Here is an 18,135-nt window from a genome sequence, read left to right on the forward strand (position 1 = left end):
GAAGTTGATGCTGATAGTGGTTTTTTTTACTAAATGATGAGTTAGTCAGATACGCACATAAAATAACAAAAATGAGATTGTGAGCTTAGCTTTTATTCATTTCGCAAACCAAACTTCAAACACTGAGGTCCTTCATGAAACAGAGCGCTATGATTATCCAGTTAACCCCTATTTAATTTAACTCGATATTTCACATTCAGATAGATCAAAATATCAAGTACGCTCAAAACCATTATCGGGCGATGAGTAGTAATAGTAGTAAAAGACTTAAACCACTTTTATGCGGTACAAATAATTTGTACGGACTGAATAATTTGTATTAAACCTAAATCATTTAAACACAGAATCAACAAAACTGAAAATTAAAATTCTGCTATACAGTAGTTACATTTTTAGTGGATCTTCCATGTGCATGAATTTTTGTTATCATTTTTAATTGCTCTGAAACGAAATTTGCAGAAATTATATTAGTCTTGTGGTTTTTCTTATGCTATCTTTCGGCTTTCCAATTTTTCGTCTGACATTTTTTTGTCCTCAAATCGGGATAAATGGACAAGGCTAGAAGGCCATGGAGTGGCTGGACACTTCTCTGCTGGAGCCCTACGTCTTACTATTCTCTACGTGTCCGACTTACCAACACTGTCTTGAGGAGAAAATTTCATGGTGTAAAGGACGTTCTTAGTCTTCAAAGTTTGCCCCTTCTCTGTCACGTTGTCAGCCACCACTCACTACCCCTCCTAACATTCAAACCTCCTCCACGTGATGATTTCAACTCCCTTTCGTCCAGCCATCCCAACCCCCTCCATCGCTTGACACTCGCCCAACGTTTGACCCTGCCACTCCTCTCACTCCCCAACTCTAATGCTATTATCCCTAAGCTCCAGCCAGCTATTACTTAAGCCAAACGCTTACCGGTAAGAGACCAATTCGCCCGACGATAGTCGGTCCAGTTTACTGTCCAGTTCTATTTATCGTTTCCGTAAAACACAATTTGTAATTGACTCCCCTAAAAAGCAGAGTCATTCACTATTCTTTTGCTCCTGAAGAAAGAGGATTTTTTTTGTTAAAATAGTGCTACTGCGTTTTTCGTGTTAATCAGCGTGAAAATGCCCTTCCTGCTGTTTACTACGTAAATATCGTTCACGTTAGAGCAGTTCTTGTTTACAAGTGAAAAAAAAGTCTTACATTTCTTTGAATTAGCTGATACTTTTTTGGCAAAGATTTTTAAAGCTTGTAAAGTTGCGGACAATTAGCAAAATCATAGCACTATTTGAGGCACTGAGAATTTGAGAGTTCCAATAGACGCAGCTCGGTGAGATCTGGATGCCCAGCAAGATAACCATATAAAAGTACCGAAAGATCCCAAGCCTTGAATTAATGAAATTGGAGTTGAGAAGAGTACTGTAAGTTATGCAGTGGTTTAGGTAATAAAAAAGCGCCATGCCTTCAACAATTTTTTTATCTCAATGTGGTTCTTCATGTTCAGAAACAAAGCGTTACAGTTAAAAACACGCAACCTGATAATAAAGTCCCTAATCGGGTTTTAAAAATAGTTACCCCTCTTAGTGTTCAGTAACTGAAACTTGTCACTAAAACGGAATTAATGGACTTTTTTGCAAAATCCCAGAGATAGAAACAAGCGAGGTAAATATCAATAAATGAAAGCAAGATTTATAATTTCATAGAAACTTTTTAAAAATAAATGGTGTCTTAGTTACTAAATTCAGCCCGCTACAAGATTAGACTCACGAAGACACTAGGACTGCTTTGGGAATTGATGAGACCTGTTATCGTGGAGAACGAGAAAAAAAGGCAATATAAGGCCAAATGACAAAACTCAAAAGTCCAATGGTTTTGTGAAATACAAAACATAATTGCAGCAAAAAAATGTCGATTAAAATTGGAGCCGCCAATCGAATTCCTTCGTTTTTCTTGCTTTTTGGTTTTACTAAAAATCAGCTCGGAGCTCTCATTAATTAGACTATTATACAAGTTGAAAAGAAAAACAATGAATAAAGCGAAATCGAAAAATCAAATAGTATATTGAAAAACATTTGATTTCAAAGTCATCTAAAGCATAAACTTCTAACAAAGACCTCTAACAAAAATTTTATTGACTCCGTGAATATAGAATTAGTGAAAATACCAAAAGAAGAACAACAAGGACATGCAAAAAGAGCAAAAGTTATAGATTGAAATTATTAGACAAACTCAATAATGCTTCATTAGAAAGTTCAATGGTACCTGGCAATAATGATGACAAAACAAAAAGAAAAAACAACTCAAAATTCAAGGGCCCTTGCTCTTTGAAGGGACCTTTGGGAAATACTAGCAAAACCGTCAATGGGAAATACTAGTAAAACTCAATGTTTATATTATGAAATCATCGAGTTGAAGCCATTAAAATCTTTCATATATTGGTCGTTTGAAACAATAGCATCTAATCACCATTAGATCCTTAGGACACATGCATCAGCTTAAATTGCATTCGTGGTAAATGAAGCGAAGAAAACAGTGGAAACAGTAATTTAAAAAAATATCTGTGAAATTGAAAAGTTTGTTGAAATAAAAATTTCTCGCGCGCTTTTAAAAGCACTTTGAAACAATTTTACGCTTTGAAACTCCCACCTTTTGCTTCATACAGTTTTGTGGCGCTACTGAAATCACCGCTTTACTTTGACCCGTCGCTGACGTTAAAAAGTAAAAAAAAATATGAAGATCTTAAAAAGATGGCTCCCAATATAATCCTAATCCTTTCGGTTGTAAGAACCAAAATGAGACTAATAAAAGCATCGCTGTTGGGCTGCGCGGTTATTAGCAATTCTAAAATGTCCCTGATATTAGCATAAATAGATTAAAATATCTGATTTTGTTAAAAAATTACGCTAAAAGAACAAAATTACGGTAGAGCGACGAATGATCACAAAAATTGATCCTGGATATTTCCTCGAAAAAATTGATTTTTGAAATACTTCTTTTTTTATTTTAGAGTTCTACGCTCGATGGGCTTTCCAATGATACCACTCATGTCTTTCTAGGTCAGATATATCGATCGGCCAATATTGACTGAACAAAAAAAACAGTTGAGAATATAGTTCCTCCCCGCACTATGTGGGGTCGGAACAAACACTCTTAGCTTCGAACCGCAACAAACGGTTCTTTGATGTATAGGAGGTTCGTATCTAAGAGTTTTTGTTCCGACTCCGCTTAGAGCGGGGAGGAACTATATTCTCAACTGTTTTTTTTTATTTTGGCCGATCGATTTATCTGACCTAGAATAAAAATTAAAGTATTCTTCTCTATCCTTCAGCTATGTTTATGCATGTGTTTCAGCTACAGTAGTGGTAACATAGACTGTGAGTTTGGAGAACAGAGTGTTATGCACTCTCTCACTGGCTGGCTACCCGAACCAGTTCCTGTCATGTTAGTACTACACGCTCTCACTATATAGTCACATTGGATACTTGAATCAACCACGAATTATTTACGACCATGAGTAAAGTTTTTGGTTTTTCATTAATTATTTTGTAAAATCATATCAAATTCAAATTGTTTTCAAAGTCTGTTATCGATCCCTTGCATTTCTGACTACTGAACAATGATATCATATGTTGCAGATTGCCAACCAATGATATTCCACATGGTTTTGTATACATCATCACGGAAATTCTTTACATTGGAATCAATTGTTCCAACCTAGTTTTCTTTTTCAAAGTAATGATGAACATTTTTGTGTCAATAATGGTTGGCATGAAAGCTGCAACTAGCCATAACATTTAATTTGAAGAGTCACAAACAATGAATCCGGATGTTTTTTTTGCATAAAATCTGATAAGAGATGTCTTATCCATTTTTTTATCGTGTGAGATCTAATCAATTCTTACATGATAAACAGTCTCCCTTAGTGGTATTGTTATCCTGTATCATCTGATAACAAAATTTTTGTTGTATCAGAACTTAAAAGAGCTTATAAGAATTTTTAGGTGCTGAGAAACTTTAATGGGTTGCTGATAACGTTGTCAATCGGACAGCTTTTTACTTTTTTTCATGAAAACTGAAACATTCTTTTTCAGGACATCAACAAGGGGGCCTTACAATTGATGTAGTATTGGGAAAAATTTGGAAACTATCTACAATAACTGTTACGCACTGATTTATAAAGTTCTTATCCGTGGTGTTTTTGATGTAAATTATGAAGATAATCTAAAGTAATTATTGCCATTTTTTCCAAGGACTTATTTTGATGTTTCACAGTGCGGTTTTTAGCAGATATATTTTTAATAAAGCTAGCTAGTGATAGCCTTTTATTGAGCGGTTCGGATGTGCGATATATCCACTAGTTGCCTTGGTTTAGAAGTATTTGTGATCCCAACATTTGTTTCTAACAAGTAGTCTCTGACTTAAAAGAAATTCCAAAAGAATTGCCAGTTCAATCTTTTATTATTTTCTCTGTTAAAATAAAGCCAAAAGTTACAATAATAGAAAGAAAGTTTTAGTTTTTATCAACTGGTTTCTGAGTCGGTTCGCTGGTGTTCTAGAGATAGTGGGTTCCGCAAGATTGTGCCTTGAGTTGAATTGGTCCTTCGCAAATATTTACTGATTTTCAAGTAGGGCGATTTCCGGCTTTTGTACGTCTCTTGGTGTTTGTTCAGTACATATACAATTCCGTATTAGCACCTATTTTATCAGAATAATTACTTCACCAAGTACATAATCTCTCATGAAGTTATTTACTGATTATGTGAATTTATCTTCAAGAAACTCAAAAAAGTAAATATTGAGGCTTTTAGGCACTTGAAGTGTTTGCTAGTAAAACTGTCAATCAGCGGTTGTTTTTTGTAAACATAAACAAATTAAGGGCAACAGGCCTAGATGGAAATATTAGCTATAAATGGCCTTGAAACTAAATAAATATTAATTAATATAAAGCACTATTTTAAGGATATTTTAAGGAATATCATCACGAAACTATAAGGAACGAAATAGGTGCGTGACACTACCCGACTTTATGAAAATTTTCCATGAAAATTCTAGTGAAAGAACTGGGGTTTTACAATTTTTCTATAAAACATATAATCTGCTCGAATATGAGGTTATAAACATATTTTTGTTGGAGCCACCCAATTTATGTTTTCTTAGAAAATAGTTTGGAACGAAAGCATTTAAGTTAAAGACAATGAAAGAAGATAAGAGAAATAAAGTTTAAGTTAAGACAAGGTTAAAATAAAGAGGGTTAAGACAAAATTAAGGGTTTTGAAGGAACATTAAGAATGTCAAAATGCGCTAATGTTGAGGAAATAGTGAGAATAGAAGGTAGAGTTAGGGTTTAGAGAACACATTAAGATTAGCACTGAAATATATCATGGTTATTTCACTGAGTAATAGCTCTAAACTTTGAAAACATTTGAACTGACTGAATAAGTGGTTAACAGCTCTGGTTAATTTCTAGGGTTGGAGTACTGATTTATTGGTTTAGATCACTTATGATGAGAACTTAATGAATGAGGGGATACTGAATCATTTAAAGGGTTAATACTTGTTGAACTATTTAAGACTTTCATGAACTTAAAGAATACTTTCATCTCGGGGTTGAGCTTGATGGTCCAGTTCATCGTCTGTGTTGAATCGGTCCATGGTGTTGAGTGACATGGTAGAAGTTGCAGGCATGGAATTTCGCCGTTGTCGCTTGAGGGTTCCAAGTTCTTCTGGGGAGATGACTGTTGGCGGTTGCTTTAATTGTTTTGCTAGAGTAGTGACTACATCTGCTTTCAGATGTTTGGGTACGGAAACTACTGGGTTTAGCTGTACATTGGTTCCGTTAAGCTTCATGAAATTTGGTACCATTCGTCGTACAAAGGCTACTTTATTTTATAAGAACATGAAGAGAATATGTAGGGCTAGATTTCCGATAAAGACTATGATTGTTAACGAGAGAGAAAGTTTGATTGGAACGTAGGATTCAAGTTTGTCGATTAGTGCTGGTTTAAATGACTTCATTTCGGTGGTAATTGGCTTTGCTATAGCATCTAGTGACTCTGTTGATAACTTTCTATTCGAGTAAATAAATTCGGTTTTAACTTTCTTCAATAAATCGAGGTTTGCTTCAGTACTGGAGTCATATTTCGGAAGGTCGTTTATGTTAGGTACTGAGTCATTTAAGTGTGCAAGTGGATCTGGTAGTTTTACATTAATTCTCGTTGCTGGAAGGTACTGACAGCTTTGTAAATCAGCTCGGATTTTTATGTGGTCACTGAACATTGTATGTCCACATTTTAATGTGATTAAACAGATGTTACAACCTTTATGAGGAACATTGATGTGTCGGCCATTTTCATCCGTACCAATCTCACTAAGGGTATAATCACTTGAAGCTGATGTTAGGAGCCAAATTCCGTATCCAAGGTTCTGTGCTCGTTCTGGGTTGGGTAACACAACCTTCTCTGTATCACATACTTTCAATGCTGAGATTGTGTGGTGAAACTTGAGGGTTGCTAGACACGAGGAGAATCCAATGTGGGTTTCCATTGTCTCATGACAGATTCGGTATCGTAGCGATCCAAGACAGTTGTCATACTGAGCTTTGGTCAGTACTGTAGTTTCCATCTGTCCTTCTGATATTGCTAAGTATTCTCCCTCTATCACATATCGTAAGGCATCTACAGAGTCCTTCTGAGGCATAGGGATTACTATTGCACGATAAACTTCAAACACTGTCTGGCTAGAGGTTAGGGGAATGGCTAGTGTCAGTAAAAGTCCGTCTTCAACTGTCGAAATCTCTTGTACTAATTTCGCATCGTAGTACGAAAGTATGTCAGTCATGGGTATTGCCAAAGTTAGACGATCTGGGGCGTTCTTTTGGCTATCATGGACTGCATCAAGGATCTTTATTAAAGATTTACGAGGTACTAATGAGATTGGAAGACGTTTGTCAAGTAAAGTAGGAATTGCATTTATAACATTAATTCGGAAAGAATATAAGGCTGCTCTGTAACTTTTGATATCTGCATAAAGGGTAAGAAGTAATGATGCTGCTGTGTCAAAGTTAAAGTTCAATTGTTGCTGTGATAATTGAATTTCCATACAGGTGGCTAGTGCATTCAGATTATGGTCTACAATTGCAAATTGTTCCTCAACTAGTTTCCAGTTTCTGTTCTGGTTTTCTTGCATTTCGTTTTGAACTTTATAAACATTTGCAAGTTCGTCAGCAACTAGGAAAAATTTCTCATCGGTTTGTGCTCCGATTTCCATGACATAGTCGTTGAGGCTATTGAAACTGTTAGCTAATCGATCGATATTTTCAGCGTTTTGAGACGTTCGCTGACAAGATCCGAAAATTCCTGTGATTCCACCGCATCCTCCGCTGCTCATTGCTATTCCTGGACCGAAAAGTCCAATTCCAGCGACTGCGGCTGCGATTGCAAGCGGGGCGGCTCGTTTTTGTCGATTGTGAGGGTCTTCTTCGACTCTGGTGAGGAGTTTTTCGGTCTCATTGCGTAGTTTGAGGACTTCAATTTCGGCTTCGATTGTTTCATTGAGGATCTTCGTGTAAAGCCAGTCAACATTGAAGGCCTGTGTCTGATTCCGATACGTGGTACTGGACGTCATATTACCTAACTCTGACTTTGTTATCCATTTCTGTGAGAGTTCGGTAAGTAGAGTCTCTACTTGTTGTCTGATCGTGAAATTATAACGAGGAAACTGTACTAAAAATTCCACATTAATGAACTTCTCAGTGATTAATATCTTCCCTTCCTTGTGGAAGATTATTCCTTGAGCCAGAGCCGCTTCCGTGTTAATCGGAGTCTCAAAAGTGGGGCCGAAAAGTACGAGATTTAACACAATTGTAAGTAACATTTTCGTATTTCAATAATAACAACTATGTTTCAGGACAATCTTCTACTGATGTGGCTCTTCTAAGTGTTTCAACTGGTTCTATTTGGTCTTCCGGTGTGTATTTGTTCTTTTATGTACGTTACTTGGTCTTTTAGTTCTAGCTTTCTCAATATGGCACTTGTTTATGTGATGTTTGTTCATTTCAGGTGTGCTTTATTTTGTGATCATGTGTGTTGATGTGTGTGTTTATTGATATTACTACTAAATATGGTGTTTAAACATGTTGAAGTGTGGTTATTTGGTTGAATAATGGATGTGTGATGATGGGGATAGTGGTTGGGGGGGTCGAATTATGCAGTGTTTACATGTTTTTTCGAGTTTTTCAGGGAGTAAATAGGGGAAAATGGGACAGTTAGTGAGTATTTATCTAATAAGTTGATGTCAGTGGTAGTAGTGACTGATTGTTATGGCTTTTCTGCGTTTGTTGGTGCGTGTGTCAACAGTTAGTGCCTGAATTTGCTGAGTGAGAAGGTGCGCCGATGGAAAATAACTAGTTTCAGTTCAATTGTTTTGATTATCATGTAGTGTAGTTGCATTTATTGGTGAGTTTTTACTTATTATTTGGCAATTGTAGCTTTGACTGTTGGTTTTTACTGTTGGAACTAGGAGCTGTGGTGTGTATGAGCATGTGGTAATATTTTAATTGCGGTGTGTGACTTTATAATGACATATTGGTGAAAGTGAGAATTTGGTGACATAACGGCTTTTTTGATTTTTGGGCATTAACTTTAATTTACTTGTGAATTATTGATCATAGACTGGTTCTAATGGTTCTAGATACTTAATCTGGTTGTTAGCAGCACTTGTGTGTAATTTGGACTGGTTTGGAAGAGTATTTGGTACTAATTTTCACATGTAATTTTTTCGTAATTTTGGACATTTTTCCGCATCAGGGCTAGTGTGGCAAATATGTGAATTTTTCAATTTTTATTGAACTTTGGGCAAATTTTTTGGCTTGGCCCACTCAGTAGACATCGGTGGGGAATAACTATGCAATAAATTCAGGTTTTTGGACACTTTGTGGTCAACTTTTTTACTGATGTCTGAAAAAACGAAAAATGCGAAAAATTGAGGGCTCCAGCGTCGCTCAATTTTTAAATTGCTCCGATCGGAAGTAGGTAGGTCGCTTCAGGTTGCTTCGCTCAAAATTGGTAGGTCGCTTCAGTGGCTTAAAAAACCCTGCAGCGCAAAAATTTGGCGCAATTTAAGCATTTTTCGCAAAGTTATGATTGTTTTCGTGATCTGAACCTGGCTATTTTTGAATCATGAAATTTCGGTCTGAATAAGTCGTCACTGTTCATACATTATCGGTATTGAATGGTTAAAATGGTACTGTTTGTGCTTGGTACTAATGTATATTAGTGAATTATAGGGTTTGAAGCTATTTATCGGGTCAGAACATTGATTTTTGCGTCCAAAATGCTAATTTTTAAGCGTGATTTTTCCACTATTTGAGCTTCTTCGAGACATGTGTCGGTCTGGTGATTCTCTAGTGGCCTAAATCAGGTGCTAACTGTTAGTGCTGATATCTATGGGTATCAGAGGTAGCATTTTGGTAGGTTGGGAGTTGATTAACTTAGGTTTTATGCCAGATTTTCTGTGAAATTTACTGAATTTTTACTTGTGATGCGTCATGTTTTGTGCATAAGTTGACATGGGTTGAAAATGATTGATTTTCGACGGTAATTGTGGGTCATACTAGTGAGTACTATGTTGGTGGCAGCTTTTGGTGTGGTTAAATGCATGATTTGACTATAATATGTTGAGTTTTTCACTTTAGAATTTCGGACCAAATTTTGTGAAATATGTGCAATTTTCGATTTTTTCACTTTTTTCAACATGAATTTGTATGCGATTTTATTGGTTTATTAGGCTTGGACAACTACTAGGGAGACTGAATTTTGAATATGGGCTCATAATTCGGCTATTTAATGCTATTTTTATAGTCTAATTTTGGCTCTGTTTTGACAACTTTGAGAAGAGTTTGGTAGGCTTCAGTTTTTTACTATTATTTCAACATTTTACTTAGCAATTTTCAATATTTTTGATTTGGGCGTGTAGAGCTTGAGCATGCGGGTGTTTTAAGCTAATAATATCGGATTTTTGATTAATATTTCGGATTTTATGAACATGTTCGTAAATTTTCAAAAAGTCTCCAAAATTGAGGGGCCCAGCGTCACTCAATTTTTAAAATGCTCCGATTGAGCTCAAAATTGGTGAATCGTTTTATCGGCTCAAAAAACCCTGCAGCGCAAAAATTTGGCGGTTTCAACTATTTTTTCACGAGTTATAACGTTTTTGCTGCAGTGAACCTGGGTTTTTTTTGGAAAGGCCCAGATAGGGGATAGGTTATTGGCTATTAGGCTATGAAAAACTTGTTCAAAATGATTGATATTGCTATGGTTGGACTGCTCATGAGTAGGGCTAACTGAATTAACAATAAAATCGGGCATATTCAAGTATTAAGATGCATTTTTGATCACTTTTTCTTGAAATTACTTTCGATTTTTTGTGATTTTCGTTACTTTGGCAGTCTTTTCTCAGCTTGTATTGGCACTAGGGGGCTGGGAGTGCATATTCTGAGAGATATAGTTGTGGGAGTGCTGATGGTATGGTTAATGTTTGTCAGAAGTTAATATTTTTGACTCTAGTAGGAAATAACTGAATTTTTCCTGACAAAATTGTGGCGATTTCAGAGCTTATTTGGGTTTAAGTCTTCAGGGTTGATACTGGGACGAGCTGGGACTGGTTTTTATGGTACTGCGAGGCTAGTGGGGGGTTGCACTAGGGTTGTAGGGGGTATAGGTGGCTTCAATCGGGTCATGTGGGAGATAAAATGACAAAATTTTTGAAGCAGTGAATTGAAGCAGAAGCGCAATTTTCGTTTTTTCGTCATTTTTCAACATATACTTGGAAATATTGGGTTTTAATGGTTGTTTGAGTTTTTACCATGTAGGTGGCAGCTGGGGGTAGCTGCTGGAGGCATTTGGGACAGTTTTTGGCATGTTTTTGGGATATAATTTACACTACATTTAAATCAATTTTAGCACACTTTGGTAGGGTTCGGTATTTTTGTCATAACTCAACTTTTATTGATTTTTGACGGGATTTTTGGGTACTGGGATGTCAAGCGTGAGACGTAGGATGGTCTAGGGCTATAAAATGGGTCAATTGAAGGTTTTTTGTAGGAGTTATCATTGAATTCGAGCGGATTCGAAAAGTGTCAAAAATTGAGGGCTCCAGCGTCACTCAATTTTTAAAGTTCTCCAAATCGCTGGAAAAATGCTGCAGCGCAAAAGTTTTGGATGATCGGCGCATTTTTCACAGTTTTATGACTATTTTTCTGAAGTGAACCTAGGATTTTCGGAAGGGTCAATTTTAGGCTAAGTTTTTGGTACTTAGAACAGGTCAAATGGGGTCAATAATAGCTGGAATCGCTTCTACTAGATAAGGGCTTTTCAGAACAATAGGTTAATCCAGGTTCAGACAAGTAGTTCTGGAGATATACTAAAATAACTAGGATTTGAGGTCAAAATTTTTCGAATTTTTGGCGATTTTTGGACTTTAGGGCTAAGTTGCTCAGGCTTGTTGGGCTTTTGGGGCAAATGAAGGGTACTGCTAGACTGTACTGGGTCTGTACATGCTAATGGATATAGATGGTGATGGGTAGAGGGTCGAAGACTTGGCATATAAGCTCAAAAATGATGTTAATATCTAATTTATCATAGCCACTGGCGAGTTTTGGAAGACTTAAGTGTGAAATTCCTGCATCTATTACTATTTCTCTCAGTTCATGGAGACTTGCTAATACTGATTCGTATGTGGGCTTGTGGTAGTATCTGAATTTGGTAACTAAACTGAAGATATAACGTTCAGAAATGGGGTCGAAGTAAATTAAAACTGAGCCAATATCAGGTGGATATCTAAGTCTAATTGCACTTGGGGCTGCTGGGTACCAGCTTTTGACTTGTCGGGCTAATCTCATTGCCATTGCAAGGTCTGCTGATATACAGTGTGCAAAAGAGTATGGTGAATATAAGATATCTGTTGGAGAACTTAGATATGTTGCATTTATTTCTTGACTAAAATGGTTTAAATTTTGATTAGATGAGCCTGGTGAAGATTTTTTTGATTGAGATCTAGTTACTGGTTTGTTTGCTGAACTGCTGGGCTTTTTCCCTGAATATTTTGCTATACTTGCTCTAACTTGATCTAGTTTTGTCTCTCTACTTGGTGTATTTGACTGTTGTGCTGCTTGTGCTGATGCTTTTATTGCTTCACGTTTTTCTTCTTGTTCCAGTCTGGCACGTGCGTTTTTTGGTCTAGGACTGCCTGATCTTCTAACTTGGTTGGTTAGGTAAGGGTTTTTTCTATCTTCATCGTGTAACCATATTTTTCTAGTTATTTTAAATCCTTGGACATTTTTCTTCTGTTGGTATTCTGGTGATTTGAAAGCACTTTTTTCTGGTTGTCGTTTAGGGTGATAAGGTCGGGCTCTTAATTTTCTATCAGTTAACGCAAATTGTTCTTCTGGAGGCGAGTCACTATCGAATGGTTCTATTGACGGGTGAGGCTGTTGAGTTGGTAGGAACATTTCATCATCTGAGGAAGATGATACGATAGGAACACGAACTTCTGGTTCTTGATGTCTAATTTCGTCAGCAATTAACGGATTAACTGGTATTCGGGCAATTTGTTCTGCGTCCAGGGTAGGTCCTAAATTTTCGTCTGAACTGCTATTTTCATTAAATAAGTTTGGAATTGCTTCATCTGAGCTTGAGGAATCAATTACTGGAAGATTAACTGGGGCAGTTCGTGGTCTAACTGTTGGTGCTACTACCCTTGGTGGTGCCGGTGGTGCTGCTGGAGGTGCTGCTACTGCTGGTCCTGCTAATGGTCCACCTAGAGGAACATTTATGGTCACTCTGACTGGATCTTGTTTCACTTTCTTGGATTGTTGTATCTCTGTTTCTTGCTCATTGATTAATTCTGGGATATGTTTATCAAATAGGTCAGGTTCCATGTGTTGTCTTCTCGACGGATCAGGTTGAAAGTTTACAGGATTGATGACTTCGAGATCCTCAGGAGTTTCACTTGGTTTAATTGGCTTCAGTCTGATGCGATAAACACATTGGGTGTAGTTCGTATTTACTTTTCGAATGATGTAATTAGAATCAGTAAGGGCTTTTTCCACTTTATATAGCGGGAGCCATTTCTGTACTTGGGAAGCTATTACTGTTGATTGTTCTAGTAGCTTAGGATTCAAAAGTAAACAGAATGATTTCTCCAGAATCGGTTTTGCTGATGCTTTATCATAATACTTTTTGTACTTCAAGTATGCAGTTGTTAGTTTTTCTTTGTTTTCTCCAAACTTTTGCATCATGGCATCTTGCAGTTCATTTACAAAATCGGAATTTACTGCTACTGCATCCATTACTTTTCTGGAGAACCGTATGTCAAGGGGTTTTATGGGTTCTCTGCCATGGAATAAAGTTGAAGGACAACAATTTGTCGCTGAATGATATGAAGTATTATGAATAAAGGTTGCAAGAGGAACATATTTATGCCAGTCTTTCCATTGTTCCTCAGTATTGAGTTTTAATATTCGTTTCAGTGGTCCGTGAGATTGTTCTATTGCTCCAATAGTTTGAGGGTGCTTTAGTGAGGCATGTTTTAACTTTACTTCTAATAAACTTGCTAATTCTGACATTAATTCAGAAGTAAAGTTTGTTCCTAAGTCACTAAGTATCGTTTGAGGAATGTAGCTATGTTGGAAGAACACCTTTACTAGTTCTCGGGCTACTGTATCGGCATATCCATTTGTTAATGGGACTGCAAATAGATACTTTGTAAAAACATCTATTCCGCTCAAAACATACTTATATTGTGATGACTTTAGGGGGCCTACTAAATCGATTTGTAGCATATCTCCTGGATATGATTGTAGAGAACTAACTGGTTGTAACTTTGGTGTGATGTGGCTTTTTGGTACTCTGTTAAGTTGAAGACAAGTGAGGCAGTTTTTGATAAAGCTAATGAAATGTTCGGTGAAGCCTGGATAATAAAATCGCTTTCTAAATTCCTGAATTGTTGCTTTGATGCCTAAGTGACCTGCTGTTTGTGAATTATGGAGCCTATATATAGTCTCTTTCCACAAATGCTTAGGCACACAGAATTGTTTATGAAGTACTTTTCCAGTATCATCATAAAAATTCCGGTGTAAGACATTCCCTTCAAGAAGTAATCTGTTGAAGTGCTTGTGATACTTTTTTAAGCTTGTTGTAGCATACTTTAAGTCAGGTTGTTGATTATTTTGTTGAATCCAGCTTATTACTGTTCTAATGTCTGCATCTTTTTGCTGCTCTTCTGCTAAGTTAAGGCTAATTAAGTTGTCTGTAAGATCTGGGAATTCATCTAATGGATTTGGGTACTCAATTGATTTTATTTCTGTTTTTCTTTTAAGTTTCAATAGCCCTTGTATTTCTGTGATTGGTGAATTACTTTGTTTCTTTTTATAATCTTCATAAACTCCAAGTTTTTTAAGGACGTCTAGTTCAGCGTTGTTAGCTTCGTGGTCAAAATTGTCAATATCAAATAATACGTTCAGTTCAACATCAGGATTTTGTGCTTCTGTATCAATTTCTATTTCTCTGACTGGAATTCTATCTGTTAACTTTAAAGACATTGTTGCTGATTTGTCATTCTCCATTCGCGAGAGAAAATCCGCTGCGTAATTAGCGCGTCCAGGAATGTGGGCAATTACTATGTTAAATGCGAGTATTCTGTCTAAACAATTCCAAAGAGATGGTGGTATTACTTTTGACTGGAAGAATTGTGTGAGGCTTTTGTTGTCAGTGAGTATAATTACTTGTTTGCTTGATCCCCAAATGTAGTGTGAAAAGTAATCCAGCGCGTAGTACAAAGCTAGGAACTCTTTGTAATAGATTGAAAACTTTAATTGCGTTGCATTAAACAAATGCGATCCAAACGATACGGGAGCGTATGTTTTCTTTTCTTTCTTTCCAGTTTCATTTACGTAGTCTTCCACCATTAGTACAAAACCTGCGCCATGGTAACTAGCGTCACAAAGAATTACATACTGTAGGCCTGGTTTTGGCAATCGCAATGTTACATTTGTTGCTTCCATTAAATCTTTCTTTATTACCTCTAATGCTTTTACATGTTCTTGTGGTTTCTATTACTGCATCCTTCTTCAGGAGCTTGTAAAATGACATAAGTTTTTCACCTAGGTTAGGGATGTAATTGCGGAAGAATTGCGTGAAGCCAATTAGTCGTTTTACTTGCTTTGTTGTTTTCGGCATTTCAAATTTATCAAGAAATTTCGTTATATTTGATTTTTCTGGTGATATTCCTTCTGCACTGATGTTATTTCCAAGGAATTTCATTGTATCTGTCGATATTTCACAATTTTCGGGCGACAGTTTCAGACCGGATTGACGTATACAGATAAATATTTCTCGCAAAGAGGGTACCAATTGTTCAAAATTTGTTACTGCATTTCCAATATCATCCATAAACTGGGTACAGTTTCCTGATGCTAAACATGGGTCCAAATAATGTCTAATGAAAGAGCTAAATCCGGTTACTGACTTATTCAATCCTTGGGCAAGACATTTATAAGCATAAGTTCTCGATGCAAAGTTAAATGCTAGCAGTTGCACTGATACATCGTCTGCCATTTGCACACAGTGATATGCTTGAGAACAGTCGAGTTTGGTAAACAATTTTTTCCCGGCAAAGTAATTTATTGCGTCACTCATGTTGGAAATCGGGAAGTTGGTATTCACGTAGTCATTTTTCAACAAGTGGTTTAGTTTTCTCAAGTCAATTAATAGTCTGAGTCTTCCTGAATTCTTTCTTTGAGCGAAAAGTGGACTACTATATCTTGATTGAGACAAAGTTGTTATCAGACCGTAGTAATGCATTAGTGCTAGTTCTACTTGTAACTCATTTCTCAAATGCACAGGTGTTGGAGGACCTTGTTCATAAATTGGTAAACTTCTTTCTGGAGTTAACTTTATTTTTAAATCTGTATTATATCCGACGTCAAATCTGTGTTTTGCGAAAATGTCGCTGACTTCAACTATTAATTCACCTACTACTGCTTTTTGTTCATCATTGAGGGCTGATTTTTCCCACGGAAACTTGCTCAAAAATGTTATTTTATCCTGATGGTTACCCTTAGGATCTAATTTCTCCATTTCTTGCAGTTTTAGCAGTTGCTCATAGATATCTCTCTGCAAGGGCGACAAGTTTGTCGGATCTGGGCACGTTTCAGGCGTTGGGAACCATAGTTTTTCATATTCTGGTGCTTGTTTCGCTGGTTGAGCCTTTCTTTTTGGGGTGTCTGTAATTTGAATTAGTTGATTTATTTCTGTTAAATAATTTTCGCTCATTTTTGCCACATTAATTAATTGAGGATCTACTTCTAACAAATTTTCAGCTTGGTCTGTTGTTAAGAATGAAAATTTGGCTATTTCTTTGCCTTTATTTATGGTAATTAGGTGATCAGTAATGTTCAGGACATAGATGTACAGAATGTTATTTTCAGCAACTTTACTTAAAGAGGATGTTAATATTACTTCACTGTCTTTTTCAAATATTTCGTTTGGAATTATTACCCCACAGAGGTCAGTGAATGATTCTAGTTTATCATAAAGCTTACATTCTAATACTGCTTGTTGATTCGGCTGTAAAACTTGCTTTTTCTGTGTATAAACTCCAAATTTTTTGCGTTTTACCACTTTTCTAGGTTGCTTTTCTGGCTTTATTTCATTTATTTATAGTGTTTGATCAGGGAATTTAATGTAACTTTGTCCTGGGCAGATGCTAACTTTGTGTTTAACGAAGAATGGGTTTCCTAGGATTACAGGAGTTGTGACAATTAATACAAGGAAATCTTCTGTAAATGTTTGTGTGCCCAATTTAAATGTAATTTTAATTGCTTTATCAATTTTAACTATGTTGCCGTTTGCCATTTTAACTTTGTCTAGATCTGGCTTTTCTATTTCTGTTATTGAATTTATATTTGTATTAATTAGTTCCTTGTAAAACTCACGACTTATCACATTTGCAAATGCTCCTGTATCAACTAGTGCGCGTCTTTCTAATTCTCCATTAAATTTAACTTTAACATAGGATAATGTTCTGCCTAAAAGTGGGACAATGCTGAGTAGTTGCTGCACATGTGGTATTGGCTTTGGTACTGGTTGAGGTACTTGTGTTGGGAGTTGCACAGAATTATTAACTTTACTTTCATTATTATTACTTTTGCGTTTTCTACGCTTTTTGTTACTTTTGTTATAAACTGGCTCTATTACTTTATCTAAACTAGGACTAGACGTGCTTTCGTTATAATAGTTAACTGAGTTTTTATAATTTTTATTTTGTTTTTTAAAGTTGGGTGGCTTTATTAGTTTTTTTGTTGATTAAATGGGAAATTCATACCTCTCATATTTCTATTTTGAGAGTTACTTGCACGATTAAACTGATTTGATTGTTGAGTGCTATTTCGGTTGTGTACTGGTGCTGGACTATCATAAACTATACCCTGTCTAAGAAGGTTTTGAGGGGTATTTTTTGTTGGAAACCGATAAACAGGTCTATTAACATAAGATGGGTGAATAAATGGGGGACTATCTGAAGGTTCGGTCCAATAATTCCGAGTTTGTGGCTGTTCATTATAATAAAACGGTCTAGGGGTATTAAATTGTGGTCTAAGCTCTCGGTAATTATTAACACGGGGGGCGTACTCTTGCTGGGGCCGATAATTTGGCTGAAATTGGCGATAACTAGACTGATATTGGGGATAATTTGGTCGATAATTTTGGTTTTGGGGGCGGAAATTTTGTCTATAACTTTGTTTATAAACTTGCTGTGGATAATGTGGTGTAAAAATATTAACTGGGTCTTGTTCTGGTGGCTCATTTTTAGGTGCTATTCTCTGCTCAAGTTTTTGCTCAAGTTCTTTTTGATTATTTGAAATAGTGGTTATTGCTTTCAACATTTTATCAGTGTTTGTTTCTGTTATTTCATTAAATCCGTCGTCAAAATACTCTTCTCTATTACACATCTCCCTTATTGCAATTTTTTGTTGGCTAGCTAAGGTGCATAACTGATCTATTGTATCTGTGTCTGGCCTTTCTAAGAGCTTAGGCTTGAGCCAGTTTGGCATAGACTTAATGAAATAACGCTTTATTTGCTCGTTTTTTCGATTTTCTG

At 36.3% G+C, this 18,135-nt stretch overlaps 1 protein-coding gene across 1 annotated transcript in view; it reads left to right on the plus strand.

The window, feature by feature from the left end:
* LOC142343099 (androglobin-like) overlaps nucleotides 1-18,135 on the plus strand; it is a 307,512-nt gene that overhangs the window by 34,245 nt on the left and 255,132 nt on the right. Inside the window, 1 exon segment of the mRNA XM_075394786.1 lies at nucleotides 3,334-3,423. Within this exon segment, the coding sequence (XP_075250901.1) occupies nucleotides 3,334-3,423 (90 nt within the window).

Source organism: Convolutriloba macropyga, chromosome 7 (assembly GCF_964194025.1).
Source record: "Convolutriloba macropyga chromosome 7, txConMacr16.3, whole genome shotgun sequence".
In the NCBI taxonomy this organism is placed as follows: domain Eukaryota; kingdom Metazoa; phylum Xenacoelomorpha; order Acoela; family Convolutidae; genus Convolutriloba; species Convolutriloba macropyga.